This window comes from Chanodichthys erythropterus, chromosome 14 (genome assembly GCF_024489055.1).
Source record: "Chanodichthys erythropterus isolate Z2021 chromosome 14, ASM2448905v1, whole genome shotgun sequence".
Classification (NCBI taxonomy): domain Eukaryota; kingdom Metazoa; phylum Chordata; class Actinopteri; order Cypriniformes; family Xenocyprididae; genus Chanodichthys; species Chanodichthys erythropterus.
Genome location: NC_090234.1, coordinates 43218723 through 43235383, shown reverse-complemented (window position 1 = coordinate 43235383; position 16661 = coordinate 43218723). Strand labels below are relative to the sequence as shown.

General features: G+C 37.4%; 1 protein-coding gene across 4 annotated transcripts in view; it reads left to right on the top strand.

Moving 5' to 3' along the window:
* htr1fa (5-hydroxytryptamine (serotonin) receptor 1Fa) overlaps positions 1 to 13394 on the top strand; it is a 30827-nt gene extending 17433 nt beyond the window's left edge. Inside the window, exons 2-3 of one of the 4 annotated variants that reach the window (XM_067409515.1) lie at positions 9364 to 10289; positions 13235 to 13394. In XM_067409515.1, the coding sequence (XP_067265616.1) occupies positions 9364 to 10289; positions 13235 to 13306 (998 nt within the window). In that variant the 3' untranslated portion in view covers positions 13307 to 13394. Of the gene's footprint in view, positions 1 to 7099; positions 7223 to 9363; positions 10808 to 13234 lie in introns of those variants that run through there. The other 3 variants (XM_067409513.1, XM_067409514.1, XM_067409512.1) reach the window with 3 other exon arrangements.
* The last annotated feature ends 3267 nt before the right edge of the window (positions 13395 to 16661 follow it).

Genomic DNA, 16661 nt, shown 5'->3' with positions numbered 1-16661 from the left:
GGGTCAATATTCATGGTTGGGCTGCTATAGCCAAACCTTTGGTCACTCGTGCCAGTGCTAAATGTCGGTTTCAGTGGTGCCAGCGGTGCAAATCTTGGGCTGTGGACAATGTGTAAAATGTATTGTTCTCTGATAAGTCCATCTTGACTGTCTTTCTCACATCCGTGGGAGTTACGGCCCCAAAGAGGTTTAACACCCGGACTGTTGCTGCCCAGAGTGAAGAACAGAGGTGGATCAGTGATGATTTGGGTTTGGTTTGGATATCATGGCATTCCCTACTGTGCTTAATGGCCGCGTCACTGCCAAGGACTACCGAACCATTCTGGAGTACCATGTGCACCTAATGGTTCAAACATTGAACCCTGAAGCGGGTGCTGTGTATCAGAATGATAATACGCCAATACACACAGCGAGACTTGTGACAGAATGGTTTGATGAACATGAAAGTGAAGTTGAAGTGAAAATATTCCCCACACCATTACACTTCCGGCAGCCTGAACTGTTGATACAAGGCAGGATGGATCCATGCTTTCATGTTGCTTATGCCAAAATTCTGCCCCTACCATATGAATCTCGCAGCAGAAATCAAGACTCATCAGATCAGGCAACATTTTTCCAATCTTATATTGTTCAATTTCGGTGAGTCAGTGTGAATTGTAACCTCAGTTTCCTGTTCTTAGCTGACAGGAGTGTCACCGGTGTGATCTTCTGCTGCTGTAGCCCGTCTGCTTCAAGGTTTGATGTGTTGTGAGTTCACTCAGTTCAGAGATGCTCTTCTGCAGAGAAGAGGTACTTGCAGAGTGGTTATTTGAGTTACTGTTGCATTTCTATCAGCTAGAACCAGTCTGGCCTTTCTCTTCTGACCTCAACAAGGCATTTTCGCCCACAGAACTGCTGCTCACTGAAAAAAAAATATTTTTCTGAGCATTCTCTGTAAATCCTAGAGATGATTGTACATGAAAATCCCAGTAGATCATCAGTTTCTGGAATACACAGACCAGCCCGTCTGGCACTAACAACCATGCCATGTTAAAAGTCACTTAAAGTGGACCTATTATGCCCCTTTTCACAAAATATAATACTCCAGAATGTGTCTGTGAAATTTCACAATTTTCTAAATGCCCCTATTTGGGTGGGAGAAAAAAACTGCTTTTTACATGTGTGTATCTTTAAATGCAAATGAGCTACTGCTCGCGGTCCCCCTTCCCTCCCCTGCCTTGGATTATTATCAGATTGATCTAAGCCATTCGGTGTAATCCTGAATAAAAGCTCCAGTGAGCAACAACATCTGTTTTGTCATCAGTAACACATTACAACAAGTTTCATTTTATTCAAAAACGACAATGCAAATGATAATCTATATACATTTTTCACTTTATCGGAAAGGATGAACGATGAACGACAGTGTTACAAAAACGGTACGTATTTATTCATAGTTCCATTTACACAAAACACTGCAAGTTATTATTCGACAGCTACTGTATAACTGTGGTAACTCCAAGTTCTTAAAATTTATTTGCCACAACCAAGACTTATATAGCATATGTAACCTGTAAATGTATCACATTTTTGGCAATTGTTTAAAGGTGCCATCGAACGTTTTTTTTACAAGATGTAATATAAGTCTAAGGTGTCCCCTGAATGTGTCTGTGAAGTTGCAGCTCAAAATACCACATAGATTTTTTTTTAAATAAATTTTTTTAATTGCCTATTTTGGGGCATAATTAGAAATGCGCTGTTTCAGGGCTGCGGCCCCTTTAATTACTCGCGCTCTCCGCCCCCTCCCGAGCTCTCGACTCTATCATTGCACAAACAAAGTTCACACAGCTAATATAACCCTCAAAATGGATCTTTACAAAGTGTTCGTCATGCAGCATGTCTAATCGCATAAGTATGGTATTTATTTGGATGTTTACATTTGATTCTGAATGAGTTTGATAGTGCTATTGCTACACTGTTGGAGAGATTTATAAAGAATGAAGTTGTGTTTATGAATTATACAGACTGCAAGTGTTTAAAAATGAAAATAGTGACGGCTCTTGTCTCCGTGAATACAGTAAGAAACAATGGTAACTTTAACCACATTTAACTAGTGTTAATTTCGTCAGACGAGACGAGACGAAATATGTTCGTCAACGACCTTTTTTTTCATGACTAAGACGAGACGATGACAAGACTGCACCACTGTCCAAAAAACGCTGACTAAGACTTAATTAACATGCATTATTGTTGACGAAAAAAGACGAGACGAAAATGTTTTGTATAAAATAAGATAAAATCTCTCTTCATTTTCGTCTACAATCGGATCTGCTTTTTCATCAGCTGTTACGCCTTTAAAATATTCAGAACGAGTTCGCGGCTTCACGCTGTTGCTCAAGTTAAGCCTCGTTGAAGCCTTGTTTACACTGCATGCGTGTGCGGCTCGTTACGGCTCCGGCAAGGTGTTGTTCCGTCCTCTGCGCGATGTCAACTCAAAGAAATTTCAAGTTTTTCAACTGCGAATCTCTTGTCGTCAGTTTCTAGTGATGTAAAATATGAGCGGGAGTTTACACAGGGTGATTATTTTGACTTTGTTTTGTATTTGAGCTGCGCGTCTTGGAGGTGAGGCGCCTATCTTTAGCGAAGCGGCGTGTCGAGCCGCTTCTCAAACGCACCGCGGCGTGGCTGGTGTAAACACAAGCATTGACTAGAGTGGCCGTGTATCAGCTCCGGTAGCCGCGTCGCAGCCGTAACGAGCCGCACACGCGTGCAGTGTAAACGAGGCTTTACAGGTATTAAACGCCTGTCTTTCAACAAGTGTATTTTGTCAGGTAGCTAATTATGACATTTAACCAATGTTTGAGATATGTGAAACACTTTTTTTACTGAAATGTTTAATAATCTCAGTAATAATGTGTTATTTAAAAAAAAAAGACTACAATTTTTTGACTAAAACTAGACTAAAATTAAAAGACTTTTAGTCGACTAAAACTTGACTAAGATACCTTGAGTTTTCTTTTGACTAAAACTAGACTAAAATGACGAGACATTTAGTCGACTAAAACTTGACTAACAAAAAAAGATATGTGAATGACTAAATATGACTAAAACTAACAAGGACATTTGGCACAAGACTAAGACTAAGACTAAATTAAAAATAGGTGACGAAATTAACACTACATTTAACAGTACATTAGCAACATGCTAACGAAACATTTAGAAAGACAATTTACAAATATCACTAAAAATATCATGTTATCATGGATCATGTCAGTTATTATTGCTCCATCTGCCATTTTTCGCTATTGTTCTTGCTTGCTTACCTAGTCTGATGATTCAGCTGTGCACAGATCCAGACGTTAATACTGGCTGCGCTTGTGTAATACCTTGAACATGAGCTGACATATGCAAATATTTGGGGGCATACATATTAATGATCCCGACTGTTACGTGACAGTGTTATGTTGAGATTCGCCTGTTCTTCAGAGGTCTTTTAAACAAATGAGATTTATATAAGAAGGAGGAAACAATGGAGTTTGAGACTCACTGTATGTCATTTCCATGTACTGAACTCTTGTTATTCAACTATGCCGAGGTAAATTCAATTTTTGATTCGATGGCACCTTTAAAATATGCAAGAAGATATTTTTCAACATAGGAAGTTTGGGGACTTTAAAAATTATTTTAATATGCAAAAGTGTTACCCAGTCATAGTAGTGGTCATTAACTTCCAAGTCTTGACTGCGGCATGCCCATCAAAAGAGGCTCAAAAACAGGATAGAAAATGTGAGATACTTATGTGTTCTGGATATGCAGTTGGATAACAAAGAGTTGGTATTTATTCATCTTTGAGAATCAACTTTTGCAAAAAAAAAAAAAAAAAAAAAGGTTTGCAGAACAGTCTGGTGTAAAATGTTTTGCACAGTTATACACGTATTTACCTATTTTCTTTGGCTCATTCCCTTCTTAAAAATTAATCTACTGTGTCCTCAGTGGCTCAGATGCTGGGAGTTTATGGAGATTCTTCATTATTACAGCCAACAACAGAACAGTTATAATGTGTTCGTATCTGAGATATTATATCACTTGCTGCTCTAGCAAGGATATCAGCATCTCATTTTGAGACACTGTTTCTAATTTATGGGGATTTTTAAAAAAAGGAGTGGGTGGATTTTTACCATTATAGGTGGTTGTTCACACACTGTTGGACACACATTATGTTCAAACTAATTTTGCATAATAGGTCCCATTTAAATCACCTTTCTTCCCCATTCTGAAGCTCAGTTTGAACTTCCGCGGATCATCTTGACCATGACTACATGCCTAAAGGCACTGAGTTGCTGCCATGTGATTGACTGATTAGATATTTGCTTTAACGAGCAGTTGAACAGGTTTAACTAATAAAGTTGCTGGTGAATGAATTAATAATTTATTTACCTTTTTCCTAATGAACCTATGTTGTTTTAGATAATGGGAGGCACTTTTGGTTTGGGGAAGTTCCACTCAAAAACAATGAAACATATTTCAAATCATAGGGATGCTAGTAATTCTTATCCATCAGTTTGACTAACTGAGCTGTATAATTTTCTTTATGTTATCTTTTTAGACATCAAGAGAATAACGTAATGCTTGGTATTTTAATGTGATGTGGTATGAAAAGAATATCTTTGGCAAGAGTTAATTTCAGTCACTGCGTTCTTTTCCTCCTGATTATTTTCTCTTTTTTCCCCCTTTGTATTCCGCTTTAACATTATATGAAAAAAGACAAAATATACTGCGCATTTGTGGTCTGTTCTCCAAACTTTACAATATATCCCATGAATAATTCACTGGAATGCACTAAGAATCTCACGTTTTTTCCCCCAAATCCTCATGTCTCTTTCCAGGTTTGTTTTTACACGGATACTATAAATGTAATTTCTTTTATCACTTATGTCTGTTAGCAGTGTTTACTGGAATGCTTCTAAAACAGGTAAATTTACACTGTGTGCAGAATTATTAGGCAAGTTGATTTTCTGATCATATTGTTTTTCCAAGCACATTTTACCAATTCCAATCCACATCAATCTTAATAATTAAGTTTTGGAAGATCATTTTTAGTCCATCTCTGCAAGACGGACATTTCAGGATAAGAGATGGACTAAAAATGATTTTCTAAAACTTACTGCCAGATTCTGGAAGATAAATTCTTCAAACAGTGGTACAAGAGGATGTGGTGCTGGTCCTTCAGGAGTCACTCTCAAGCTGTCTGTCTATAAGACCTATAAAAACCCAGTCTTCATGTATTTTATAACACTTCAGCTTGTGATTCTTATTAAGAGAAGGTCATTTTTTTAGGATTCTTTAGCAAACCTAAGTCTCTGAGATCCAGGTAGGTTGGAGTTCTGGAAAATGGTGGGTTCCTGATGGTTTCACTTAACTCTTCACCTTAATTCTTAATTATTTTGCAGTTAACATGTGTCTTTTCTTTTCCACCTGTTTTTGTATGACCCAGCTGACCCAATGAGCATTTTACTGTCCCTTGGTCATGCTTTAACTCTGCAATTTCTAGTATTGCATTAGTATTACGTCTTTCTCATGAGTATTTAATAATTTTGGACTTTTCAGTCTGAGTTAAATCTCTTTTTTGGCTCATTTTGCCTGTAAAAGCAAACCTGCCTACAATCTAAAAAATGCTGGGTTAAAAACAACCCAATCGTTGGGTTGAAAATGGACAAAACCAGCGATTGGGTTGTTTTAACCCAACTGTTGGGTTAAATGTTTGCCCAACCTGCTGGGTAGTTTTATTTAACCCAACTATTGTTTGAAAATGACTGTATGGCTGACTTAAATACATCTAAAATGATATTAAAATGTTAATTTATTAAACATATTAATAAATGTTAATTTTCAAGATATTTTGGGTTAATTTTAAGCAAGCAATACAGTAATTTTTAAACAATAGTTGAGTTAAGTAAAACTACCCAGCAGTTTGGGCAAACATTTAACCCAACTGCTGGGTTAAAACAACCCAATCGCTGGGTTTGTCCATTTTCAACCCAGCATTTTTTTTAGAGTGTAATAATTCTGCACACCTGAATATGTCATTTTTCATTTCCAGCCTTCATGAACAATTATATATCACCTATAAATGATTAAAAATAATATTAATAGTAGTTATTAAGATTGATGTGGATTGGAATTGGTAAAATGTGCTTGGAAAAAAAATATGATCAGAAAATCAACTTGCCTAATAATAATGAACATTTTTGATTAAGGCAATGCATATATGTTTCATAATACAGACATATATTACAGTGCACGTCCCTAATATTGCTGGGAAATAATCAAGCTATTGGGGTTATTCATGGTCTAATGTATACATTTGTTAATGCTTTTACACTTTTAAATTTCCTTTTAATGTTTGATGGTTGAAGGTTGAGTGGGATAATGTCATCTCATTGTACCCAGTTTTTGAAAATGCTTATTTTTGCGTTCATTATTTTTGCGTTACAGTTTAACGGAAGTTACTCCCATAATTCACACAAAGCTTCATGGGGTGTAAGAAAAAGGTGGATACATTTCATACTATACGACCTACTAGACTAACATCATTGCGCTAACAGAGAAAGAGCTTGTAGAGTGTTTAAAATCAATTTTTGTTCTATAGCTTTGGCCTTTCTCTCAGAAAGCCTGTCCCCATGAGTCTCTATGACAACCATATTCTCACAGCCAGTGCTAATACACAGGCAGACACACTGTGAACATGTAATGAAGTATGCTTTAGTAAAATGATTTTATTACTCACTCTCTCTCTTTTATACTCATTGTACATATTAGAATGTGCAAAAGACGTCAAACCCAACACAGGATCAAGGGACACATAAATATCTGATATCTATAATGAAAATGAGCTGGCAGGTCAAATTCTTTTGTCTGGGCTATATGGCTTTTTTCTCTAGCCCAATTTTCTTTTAAAAGAGAGCGTTTCAGATCTGCTTTTAGAGAAAATTATATCCATCTTTTATCAACGGTCTCAGCGGCAGTCACAGCGCACCGTCTATTCCCTCCCCTGCTCTGCAAGGACAATCTGACAAACTTCTATTTGACATCAACTCTTTTTGATCTTCATCCTTTTCAGATGCTTTTTGGCAAATGCCGGCATGTACAACCATGGTCAAGATCTCTGAAGACAATGATGACGTGCAGCTCCTTTAATGCACATAGACAGAAGCCGTTATATGAATAAGCAGCATTACTACAGGTATGAACGGTCATGCATGATATTTCAGTAGAGCAAACCGAGTGAATTCGGTAGTATTCCCCAGTGGGGGAAAAAAAATGAACGCAAGAGGCCACAATCGGGAAATGTCCACTAGATTAAATGTTTCTTGTTATATGACTCGCATAGCACTTTAACAGTTCTCAATTAATTTCTGATGACATAAGTGAGTCAGACGTTTGTTAAAATGATTCAAAGTGAGCTGGTGAGTCATTTGTTTGTGATTGCATGCAGAGCGAACACAATGCAAAAGAAAGATGTTGTCTTTTTTCATTTCATGCTATCTGCCCCTCAATGCATTTGATTGCAAGCTTACAACTTATAACAAAATAAATTTTAAACTAAGGTGTGTGAAGCAGACCTTAGTGTTGCTACATTTGCTACAGTTTGAAACCAGCTCTATACTAGTTCATTTAGTTGCCCCATTAGTTCATAATCATGAGGCAAGTTTTATCTAGATGGTTGTAAACCTGTAAAGTAATGTGTAGTCACATGACGAAATCCTCCTTCATTGATCCAATAAGAGGCTTTCGAATCCACTGTTAAAGGGTTAGTTCACCCAAAAATGAAAGTTCTGTCATTAATTACTCACCCTAATGTCGTTCCAAACCTGTAAAGGACGCGGTATGCGCTGCGCTATGAAACCCATTTGTTTCAATGGCTTGCGCCGCGCGAGAACTGCGTCAACCAAAGCGTAGACGCAGCAGAGCGCAACTTGCTCGCACGCCGCGGTCAAAGTTCAAAATAGTTCAACTTTTGCCGCTAAGCTCTGTGACAATTACCCGCGTGACCAATAGCAACAGGGCATCCAAACAATCAGAAAGCAAAATGGATGAACAGCTATTTACTGTGTTGGAATTTCCAGAGCTATACAATACAAGTTTGCTGGTCGTATATTGACATCAGGAGAAAAGCTCAAGAGAAGTAGTAAAGACATCGTTTAAATAGTCAGCGTGACTACAGTGGTTCAACCTTAATGTTATGAAGCAACGAGAATACTTTTTGTGAGAAAAAACAATTTTTTCTCTACCCTGTCAGTCTCCTACGCAGTTGACGCAGTGCACCACTTCCGAGTTTACGTCCGAACACCGGCTCAGTATTGGCGGATGCAGTTCACGTGAGCAGCACGACGCATGTGTGTGATGCTGACGCAGGAGCCAGTCAATACAGAGTCGGCATTCTGACGTAACACCCGGAAGTGTTGCACTGTCTATGCAATGTAAACAGCACAGGGTAGAGAAGAAATTGTTGAATAAAGTTATTTTTGTTTTGTTTTTGCACACAAAAAGTATTCTCGTCACTTCATAACATTAAGGTTGAACCACTGTAGTCATGTTGACTATTTTAACAATGTCTTTACTACTTTTCTGGACCTTGAAAAATATCTTAATTTGTGTTCTGAAGATGAACGAAGGTCTTGCGGGTTTGGAACGACATGAGGGTGAGTAAATAATGACAGAAATTTCATTTTTGGGTGAACTGTCCCTTTAACAGAAGTAGCTTTGAAATGCAGTGCATGTCAGTTTATCTTGTTACAGTTTGTTTAAATGTTACTTTGTTAACAGATAAAAATTTAACTATCGTGCTAACTCACAGAATCAGACACTTCAGTTTTTTACATAACACATTTCCCATTATGAATTATGATGCAGCTTGGTCCGTTAAGTTGGATTGTATTCTCGCCTCAACGGAACCGCTCCAGAATCTGTTTTCAGTCAGGCCGAGACCACCTCCTTCAGGTGATCTTGAAGCGATTGTTTTGGTGCGGATCCGTGTTCATATATGCCTAAACTAACCATATTAAAGGAGAAAATGCACCAGGTTCCAAAACAAATCCTCGAAACGAGCCAGGTGTGAAAAGACTCTAAGTCAAAAGAATTAAAATCTATCAGGTAAAACATAAACTCATTGATGTAATCCAATTTATTTCAGGTTGGAGACCTGAAATATTTAGTTTATACATTGGATAATGTTTCAGCTAAGTGTAATATTTAGTAGTAAGTTAGCACTCCTTTATGCTAGAACTAAGCTAGCATACACACAGCTGGTGCAACCGGCCCCATGTGAACTCATCAGCAGATGTTTTGTTCTGTCTGAGTGATTCTGCCTGTATTCTGTCCTAGGCATGGATACAAACCACACGTATGGATCTAGCCCTGCAGATGGGCCCAGCAAAACCACATGTGGCATGATTCTTCTCTCCCTCACGCTATCGTTTCTGGCCGCACTGACCACGGCGATGAACTGCTTGGTCATCACAGCCATCATCGTCACACGCAAGCTGCACCATCCCGCAAACTATCTCATCTGCTCTTTAGCCGTGACAGACCTCTTGGTGGCTGTTTTAGTTATGCCCTTCAGCATTGTCTACATAGTAAAGGAGACGTGGGTCATGGGTCAAGTCATGTGCAACATCTGGTTAAGCGTGGACATAACCTGCTGCACATGCTCCATTCTGCACCTGGCAGCCATCGCTGTAGACCGTTACCGCTCCATCACGGACGCCGTGGAGTACTCGAGAAAGAGGACATCTCTACGGGCCGCCATCATGATCAGCGTGGTGTGGCTCCTCGCTATAGTCGTCTCTTTGCCGCCAATGCTGTGGAGACAACAAGACGAGGAAAATGACTGCATCATTAAGCACGACATCGTCTTTACGATTTACTCCACATTTGGGGCTTTTTACATCCCGCTAACACTCATTCTCATTCTTTACTACAAGATCTACCGAGCAGCAAAGACTCTTTACCAAAGGAGAGAGGCTAGTTGCCTCAAGCCGGAGATGAATGGACAAATGCTTCCCAAATGCAGCGACAGGGAGCCGACGACTCCGGACACCCTGAGCCCTCCGGAGAAATCGGTGTCTGAACCGTCCACCGAAGGCGACAGAGTGCGCATTGCCACGAAAAGCCCAAAGTCTCAGTCTTGCAGACTGCGGTCTGTCAGGCGGCATCGTATCTCGAGTACACGTGAAAAGAAGGCCGCCACCACTCTCGGACTCATTCTAGGGGCTTTTGTCATCTGCTGGCTGCCGTTCTTCATCCATGAGGTGATTGTTAATGTCTGTACGTCCTGTGCTCGCTCTCTTGAAATGACCAACTTTCTGACTTGGCTGGGATATCTGAACTCTCTCATCAACCCACTGATTTACACCATCTTTAATGAGGATTTCAAAAGGGCTTTTCAGAAGTTAATCAAGTGCAAGAATTGTTTCTAACACCAATGAAGGATTTACGTCAAGTGAGCTGAAACTATTACACTCAAAAAATACATGAATTGCTGAATTAAATTGAGGAATTTTTCTGTGCAATTAAATTTTGTCTCTTAAATTAAATCTGTTTTGTTTGGTGTTGTTGTTGAGACAATGAGGCCCTGTTTCCACCTGGTATTAGGCTGTGTGTCCACCTAAGCGTTTTTTCCAGCTGCTAGCGTACTTTTTCAATTGTTTTCAACGGGAGCGCGGCGTCTTTTTCACGCTCAAGCGCTGAGAGCTCTGCATTTTTTACTGGTCGCCTCGAGTTGAAGAATGTTCAACTTTGAGTAAAACGCTGCGCTCATCACAGTCACTTTTCAGCCAGCCGTCCAATCAGAGTGGAGGAGGGGCGGGACAAATACTACACCGGCCAACTGTCACATTCTTGCTGTACAGCGACATCAACAAACAGAAACAAAATGGATGAGAAATTAATATTGCTGGTCTCCGAACATACATAGCAAGTAATTCCACATTGTGTGAACATTTTTAGTCTTAAACAAATTACCTGCAAAATCAGTTATAAGTAACAGTGCCGCGGATATTCCGTATCATAGCAACAAAGCGTCTCAGCGGAAAAAAAACGCTGCGCTGCAGAAGCACTCTCAAGCGCTCACAGACGGGCGTTTTAAGCAGAGCGCCTAGCATTTTCAGCTGGCTAAAAACGCTCTGGTGGACACAGGGCCTTAAGATGCATGTTTTGGTCGATCGGATCACAAGTAGATGTCGCTAAATACAGGTGTAAATGGGGTGCAAAACGTTTCGAGCTTGTCCACTTTCGACCACTTCCAGAGGTAGTCGAAAACGCTTTCGACCGGATTGCTTTCGTAGTGGAAACGCTCATGTGGTCGAACAGCCGCAAAAGACCACCTACTGACCTAATGCGTAAACATTATGGGAAGCGCCCTAGCCAGATGAGATTTAAACTTTGTCAGCAAATTTGGTTTAAAGACAAAAAAATGTACCAAGCACAGTGTTCTCTCAGCATTCCTGATTTCTAACATGTACTCGCAGCATTTGGCGTGGTGTTGCGGCTGACAGAGCAGAAAGGAAAGCTGATGCTCTCTGTATGTTTTTCCGTCGTCTCCATGTTGCTTCATATGTGAATCGCACGTGCTTATTTTGTCCATTAGATCGAAAGATCTGAAAAAACCCATTCATTTACCCGCCTATAGACCCTCCCCTCGAAAAAATTAGGAAAGAAGTGGTTGAAAGTGGACAAAAGAGATGGATTAAAATACCAGGTGGAAATGGGTGTCTCCCACATCCACTTGTGATCTGATCAACCAAAACACATCTTAATACCACAGGGAAACAGGGCCTCATATTAAGTCTCCAACAACAACAACAACAACAAAAATAGTTTGAATGAATTTGTTCTAGTCTTGTCATACAAGTCATTTTGTTACTAGATACAATGAAAATTAACATGCCTGGGGTGCATTTCTCAAAATCATTTTTAGCCAACTATGGTTGCAAGTTCTGTCATTACCAACAAAGTTGAATGATTTGGCTTTTCCCGAAACCATAGTTCCAACAAACTTTCGCAAACAGCATTGCAAACTTAAGTGGTTCGAACTAGAGATCTCAAGCTGTGGTTAGAAGCCACCTTTCCACTGTTGGGCCAAACCGTTCTTGTTGCTTAACCGTACCATTCCGTGCTGATCCGGCCCAGCCGTTATAGATATGGTTTCATTTTCCACTGTAGGGCTGATAACAGAGCTCTTTAGAATGAAATACAAATGTGTCAGTCATTGCTTTGGTAAAGCAATAGTTTACAAACAGTATGTGATCTAAATAGCAACCGCATTATGGAGGATAGTCAGATATTTCTTTTAAGTTTTATTAAACGTGTGTCTACTTCATTCAAATAGCGAGCTTGGCCAGCTACAGAGAACTTGGCAGCCAGGCAACAAACAAGTGGCTAATCCTGAGTGGTGATATCACTACATGGTTAGCCAGCCATGCTACTGTAAGAACTCTGGGCCAAGAATGGTTTGCCAAAACCAAGCGCAAATGTGGAAATATAACCAGTCCTTAACAATTCAGTTTCTTAGAACCGCTTAAGTGAATTTCTTTAATTCTGTCATTTGTGTTTGTGTATAACTATAATATAACATTATTTCCGATCTCGAATTGATTAATCAGCAGAAGTTATTACTCCACCACCTGCATGTGATGTCATAAAAGCCATTCCTATATTGCTGAACCAGTGTGGTTCAAACGACAGATGTGAGAATATGTTACTATGGTTTCAGGAAACAGTCGTGACTAGTTGGTTAGTTTCTCCAATGATGCATCATATGGTGGTTAAGCAGAGAGTTGCGTTACTGTACGGGAAATGCACCCCTGAGTGGGATTCAAATCTGGGTCGCTTACCATACAAGAAGTCAGAGCACATTCATTGTCTGAAGAAGTAAAGGGTTAGTTCTTCCAAAACTGAAATTCCTGTCATTATTTACTCACCATCATATCACATCCGTAAGACCTTCATTCATTTTCAAAACACAAATTAAGATTTTTGATAAAATCCAAGAGGTTTTTTTATCTCCCATAGAAAGCAACGAAATTACGACATAAGGTCCAGAAAGATACTAAAGACATCATTAACATTAACAAGACTACAGTGGTTCAACCTTAATGTTATGAAGTGACGAGAATACTTTTTGTGCACAAAAACAAAACAAAACTAACGACTTTATTCAACATTTTCTTCTCTACCCTGTCATTCTCCTACGCAGTTTAGGTTGAAGACACATTGCACAGCTTCCAGGTTCTACGTCAGAACGCCGGCTCATTATTGTGTGAACTAACCCTTTAATACAATATAACAAATATTACTGTGTTATATTAATGCATTATAAAGTTACATTTTCATTTTTTTTTTTTTTTATATATATTTTTACAATTTTCATCTTATCGAACATTGGCTATTGATCAATATCAGTAACAATATCATTTATCTATTTTGATTTTATCTTGAGTTTTTTTTTTTCCTAGCATAAAACAAGGAATAAAATATTCATATTTTATTTAATAGAGTACTAAAGAACATGAACAGAGAGATTACAGAAAAAAAGCCTAATTAACATTATTCATGTAGTCCCAATTCAAATGGATTCCATTTAGCAAATTTAAATCGACTGAATAAAATTTGCACAAGACAGCTGAAATTAAATATTTTATTATATATATATATATATATATATATATATATAAAATAGAAGAATTGAAGAATTGTTATATTAAAGGTGCCCTAGAATCAAAAAATGAATTTACCTTGGCATAGTTGAATAACAAGAGTTCAGTACATGGATATGTACATAAGACATACATTGAGTTTCAAACTCCATTGCTTCCTCCTTCTTATATAAATCTCATTTGTTTTAAAGACCTCCAAAAAACAGGCGAATCTCAACGTAACACCGACTGTTACGTAACAGTCGGGATCATTAATATGTATGACTCCAATATTTGCATATGCCAGCTCATGTTCAAGGCATTACACAAGGGCAGGACATCTGGATGTTCAGAGCTGAATCATCAGACTAGGTAAGCAAACAAGAACAATAGCGAAAAATGGCAGATGGAGCAATAATAACTGACATGATCCATGATATCATGATATTTTTAGTGATATGTGTAAACTGTCTTTCTAAATGTTTTGTTAGCATGTTGCTAATGTACTGTTAAATGTGGTTAAAGTTACCATTTCTTACTATATTCACAGAGACAAGACTGTCATTATTTTCATTATTAAACACTTGCAGTTTGTATAATTCATAAACACAACTTCATTCTTTATAAATCTCTCCAACAGTGTAATGTTAGCTTTAGCCACGAAGCATAGCCTCACATTTATTCAGAATCAAATGTAAACATCCAAATAAATACTTTACTCACATAATCCGACACATGCATGAAGTATGAATGACGAACATCTTGTAAAGATCCATTTGAGGGTTATATTAGCTGTGTGAACTTTGTAAATGCACTGTATTGTAGTCGAGAGCTCGGGAGGGCAGGGAGCGAGAGATTTAAAGGGGTCGCAGCCTGAATCGGTGCATAGTTAATGATGCCCTATAATAGGCAGTTAAAAAAAAATAATTTAAAAAAATCTATGGGGTATTTTGAGCTGAAACTTCACAGACACATTCAGGGGACACCTAAGACTTATATTGCATCTTGTAAAAACTGGTTCTAGGGCACCTTTAACTAATTTTAATTAACTAAATTTGAACAAAAGTAAAAAATAATTTTTCGAGTGTAATATGAAATTCATTCAATAATTCTGTTGAGGCAGAAAAATGACTGTCACTTTTCATACATTTTCACGAATGTCTTATATTTAGATCAAAATCTATATATGCAACTAGACTGAACTATATTTTTGTGGGTTTTAACATTATAGATTTCAACCAAACCTTAAAGTTGGTGTGTTAAAATCATGCTATTTTTCATACGAGGAAGAAATTCAGGGTAATGCTTTACAATAATGTCCCATAGTTAACATTAGTTAATGCTTTAACATTAACTAACAATGAGCAATTCAGATTTTAACATTAATAAAACTATTCATTGTTAGTTCATGCTAGCTCTTTAAATAATAATTTATGAACATGAAAGGTTAATAAATGCTTTAGAAGTATTTGAATTGTTAGTTCAATAATACTATGGTTAACAAATGGACCCTTATTGTAAAAATGTTAACAAAACCAGTTTATAGTCCATCAACATAAATATTGAGCCATGAATTTGTGAAATGTAGCAAGGACAAAGTTTAGATAATAAATATGACATGTAATATATGTAGGTGGGAATATAGCACATGCAAACAATTATAATTATACTACCAGCAAAACGTTTGGACACATTTGACTACATTTATGCTTCTCGTGATCTTAGAAAAACCCATTATTTCTTGAGAATGAGAATGTGTCCAGACTTTTCACTGGTACTGTAAATTACACAAACAATGGAGTTGTTTATTATTAGACACTCTATGCGTTTGGGCATCTGAGGTACATTTGTTAGGCAAATATATTGTGCATTTGTTTATTTCTTTGTTAAGAATGTTACCGTATGTTTTATCTGATGAGAGTTGTGTGTGTTTCCAGAAGTTATAGTGAGACCAAAGATGTGAACAGAGAACTTAGTTTCACTAAAGTAATTCATATATAATCTTATAGAAACTGATGATCTCATAAGGGCCCATGAGGTACTAAATATTTGTACTGATACTCATAGTGTACCTATCTGTTGTTCATGTTAATAAATGTTTTGCACAAAATACAACATATGTTGATTGTACTGATTATTATATAATGTGACACACCAGATCCTGAATTATAACAAATTATAATTATACGAAAAGCACAAATTGCAACACTTTATTTCAGGGTGACGCTGTTACAGTGTAATTACACAATTAGTACTGAGTAATATTAATTAACTACATGGGGTTAGTTACTAGTAATTATGCATCATTTACTGTAAGTATAACGTATGTCACCTTAAAAATGTGTTACCTTTGAATGACAATAAATGACAGGAAGTCAAAGAAGATTTTCAGCAAATGTTGTAATGTAAAATGATTTTATACATGTTTTTTATACTCATATTTTTCGTGTATTCAATTAAATCTGATGCAATAGCATCTTCTTGTCCTTTTTACCTCTGTATCTTCATGAAATCTTTATTTTTAAGTATAAAAATATACTTATATTCAGATCCCGTTCAGAAATATTCCGAATCTAAATTGCTGTTTTTATGTCACACTAAATGACACCAATTCACCACATAGAGCTGCAAGTCAGAATCATTTTAGAGAGTCGCTTTGTTTAGACAGTTCATTTCAACTGGTTCATTAAACTGATTCACTGTTTCATTTGAGTCATCACTCTCAAAGTATTCCCAGAAGTCCCCACATCACATTTGACACCCTTATTTACATCCTAATTGTGTTTGTGCTTGTCAAACACTACTCGGTTAATGTTTTCTACTAATGAAGTAAAAAATCTAAGTGCATCTAGATACTTTATCAAAAAGGGCAAATACAGAGCAGGGTTATTAACTACAGCTATTAAAAACATTTCTGTTAACTGAAAGCTGAAATAATATTAGTTGAAAATTAAACTAAATGAAAATGAGAAATGTTGCTTTGGCAAA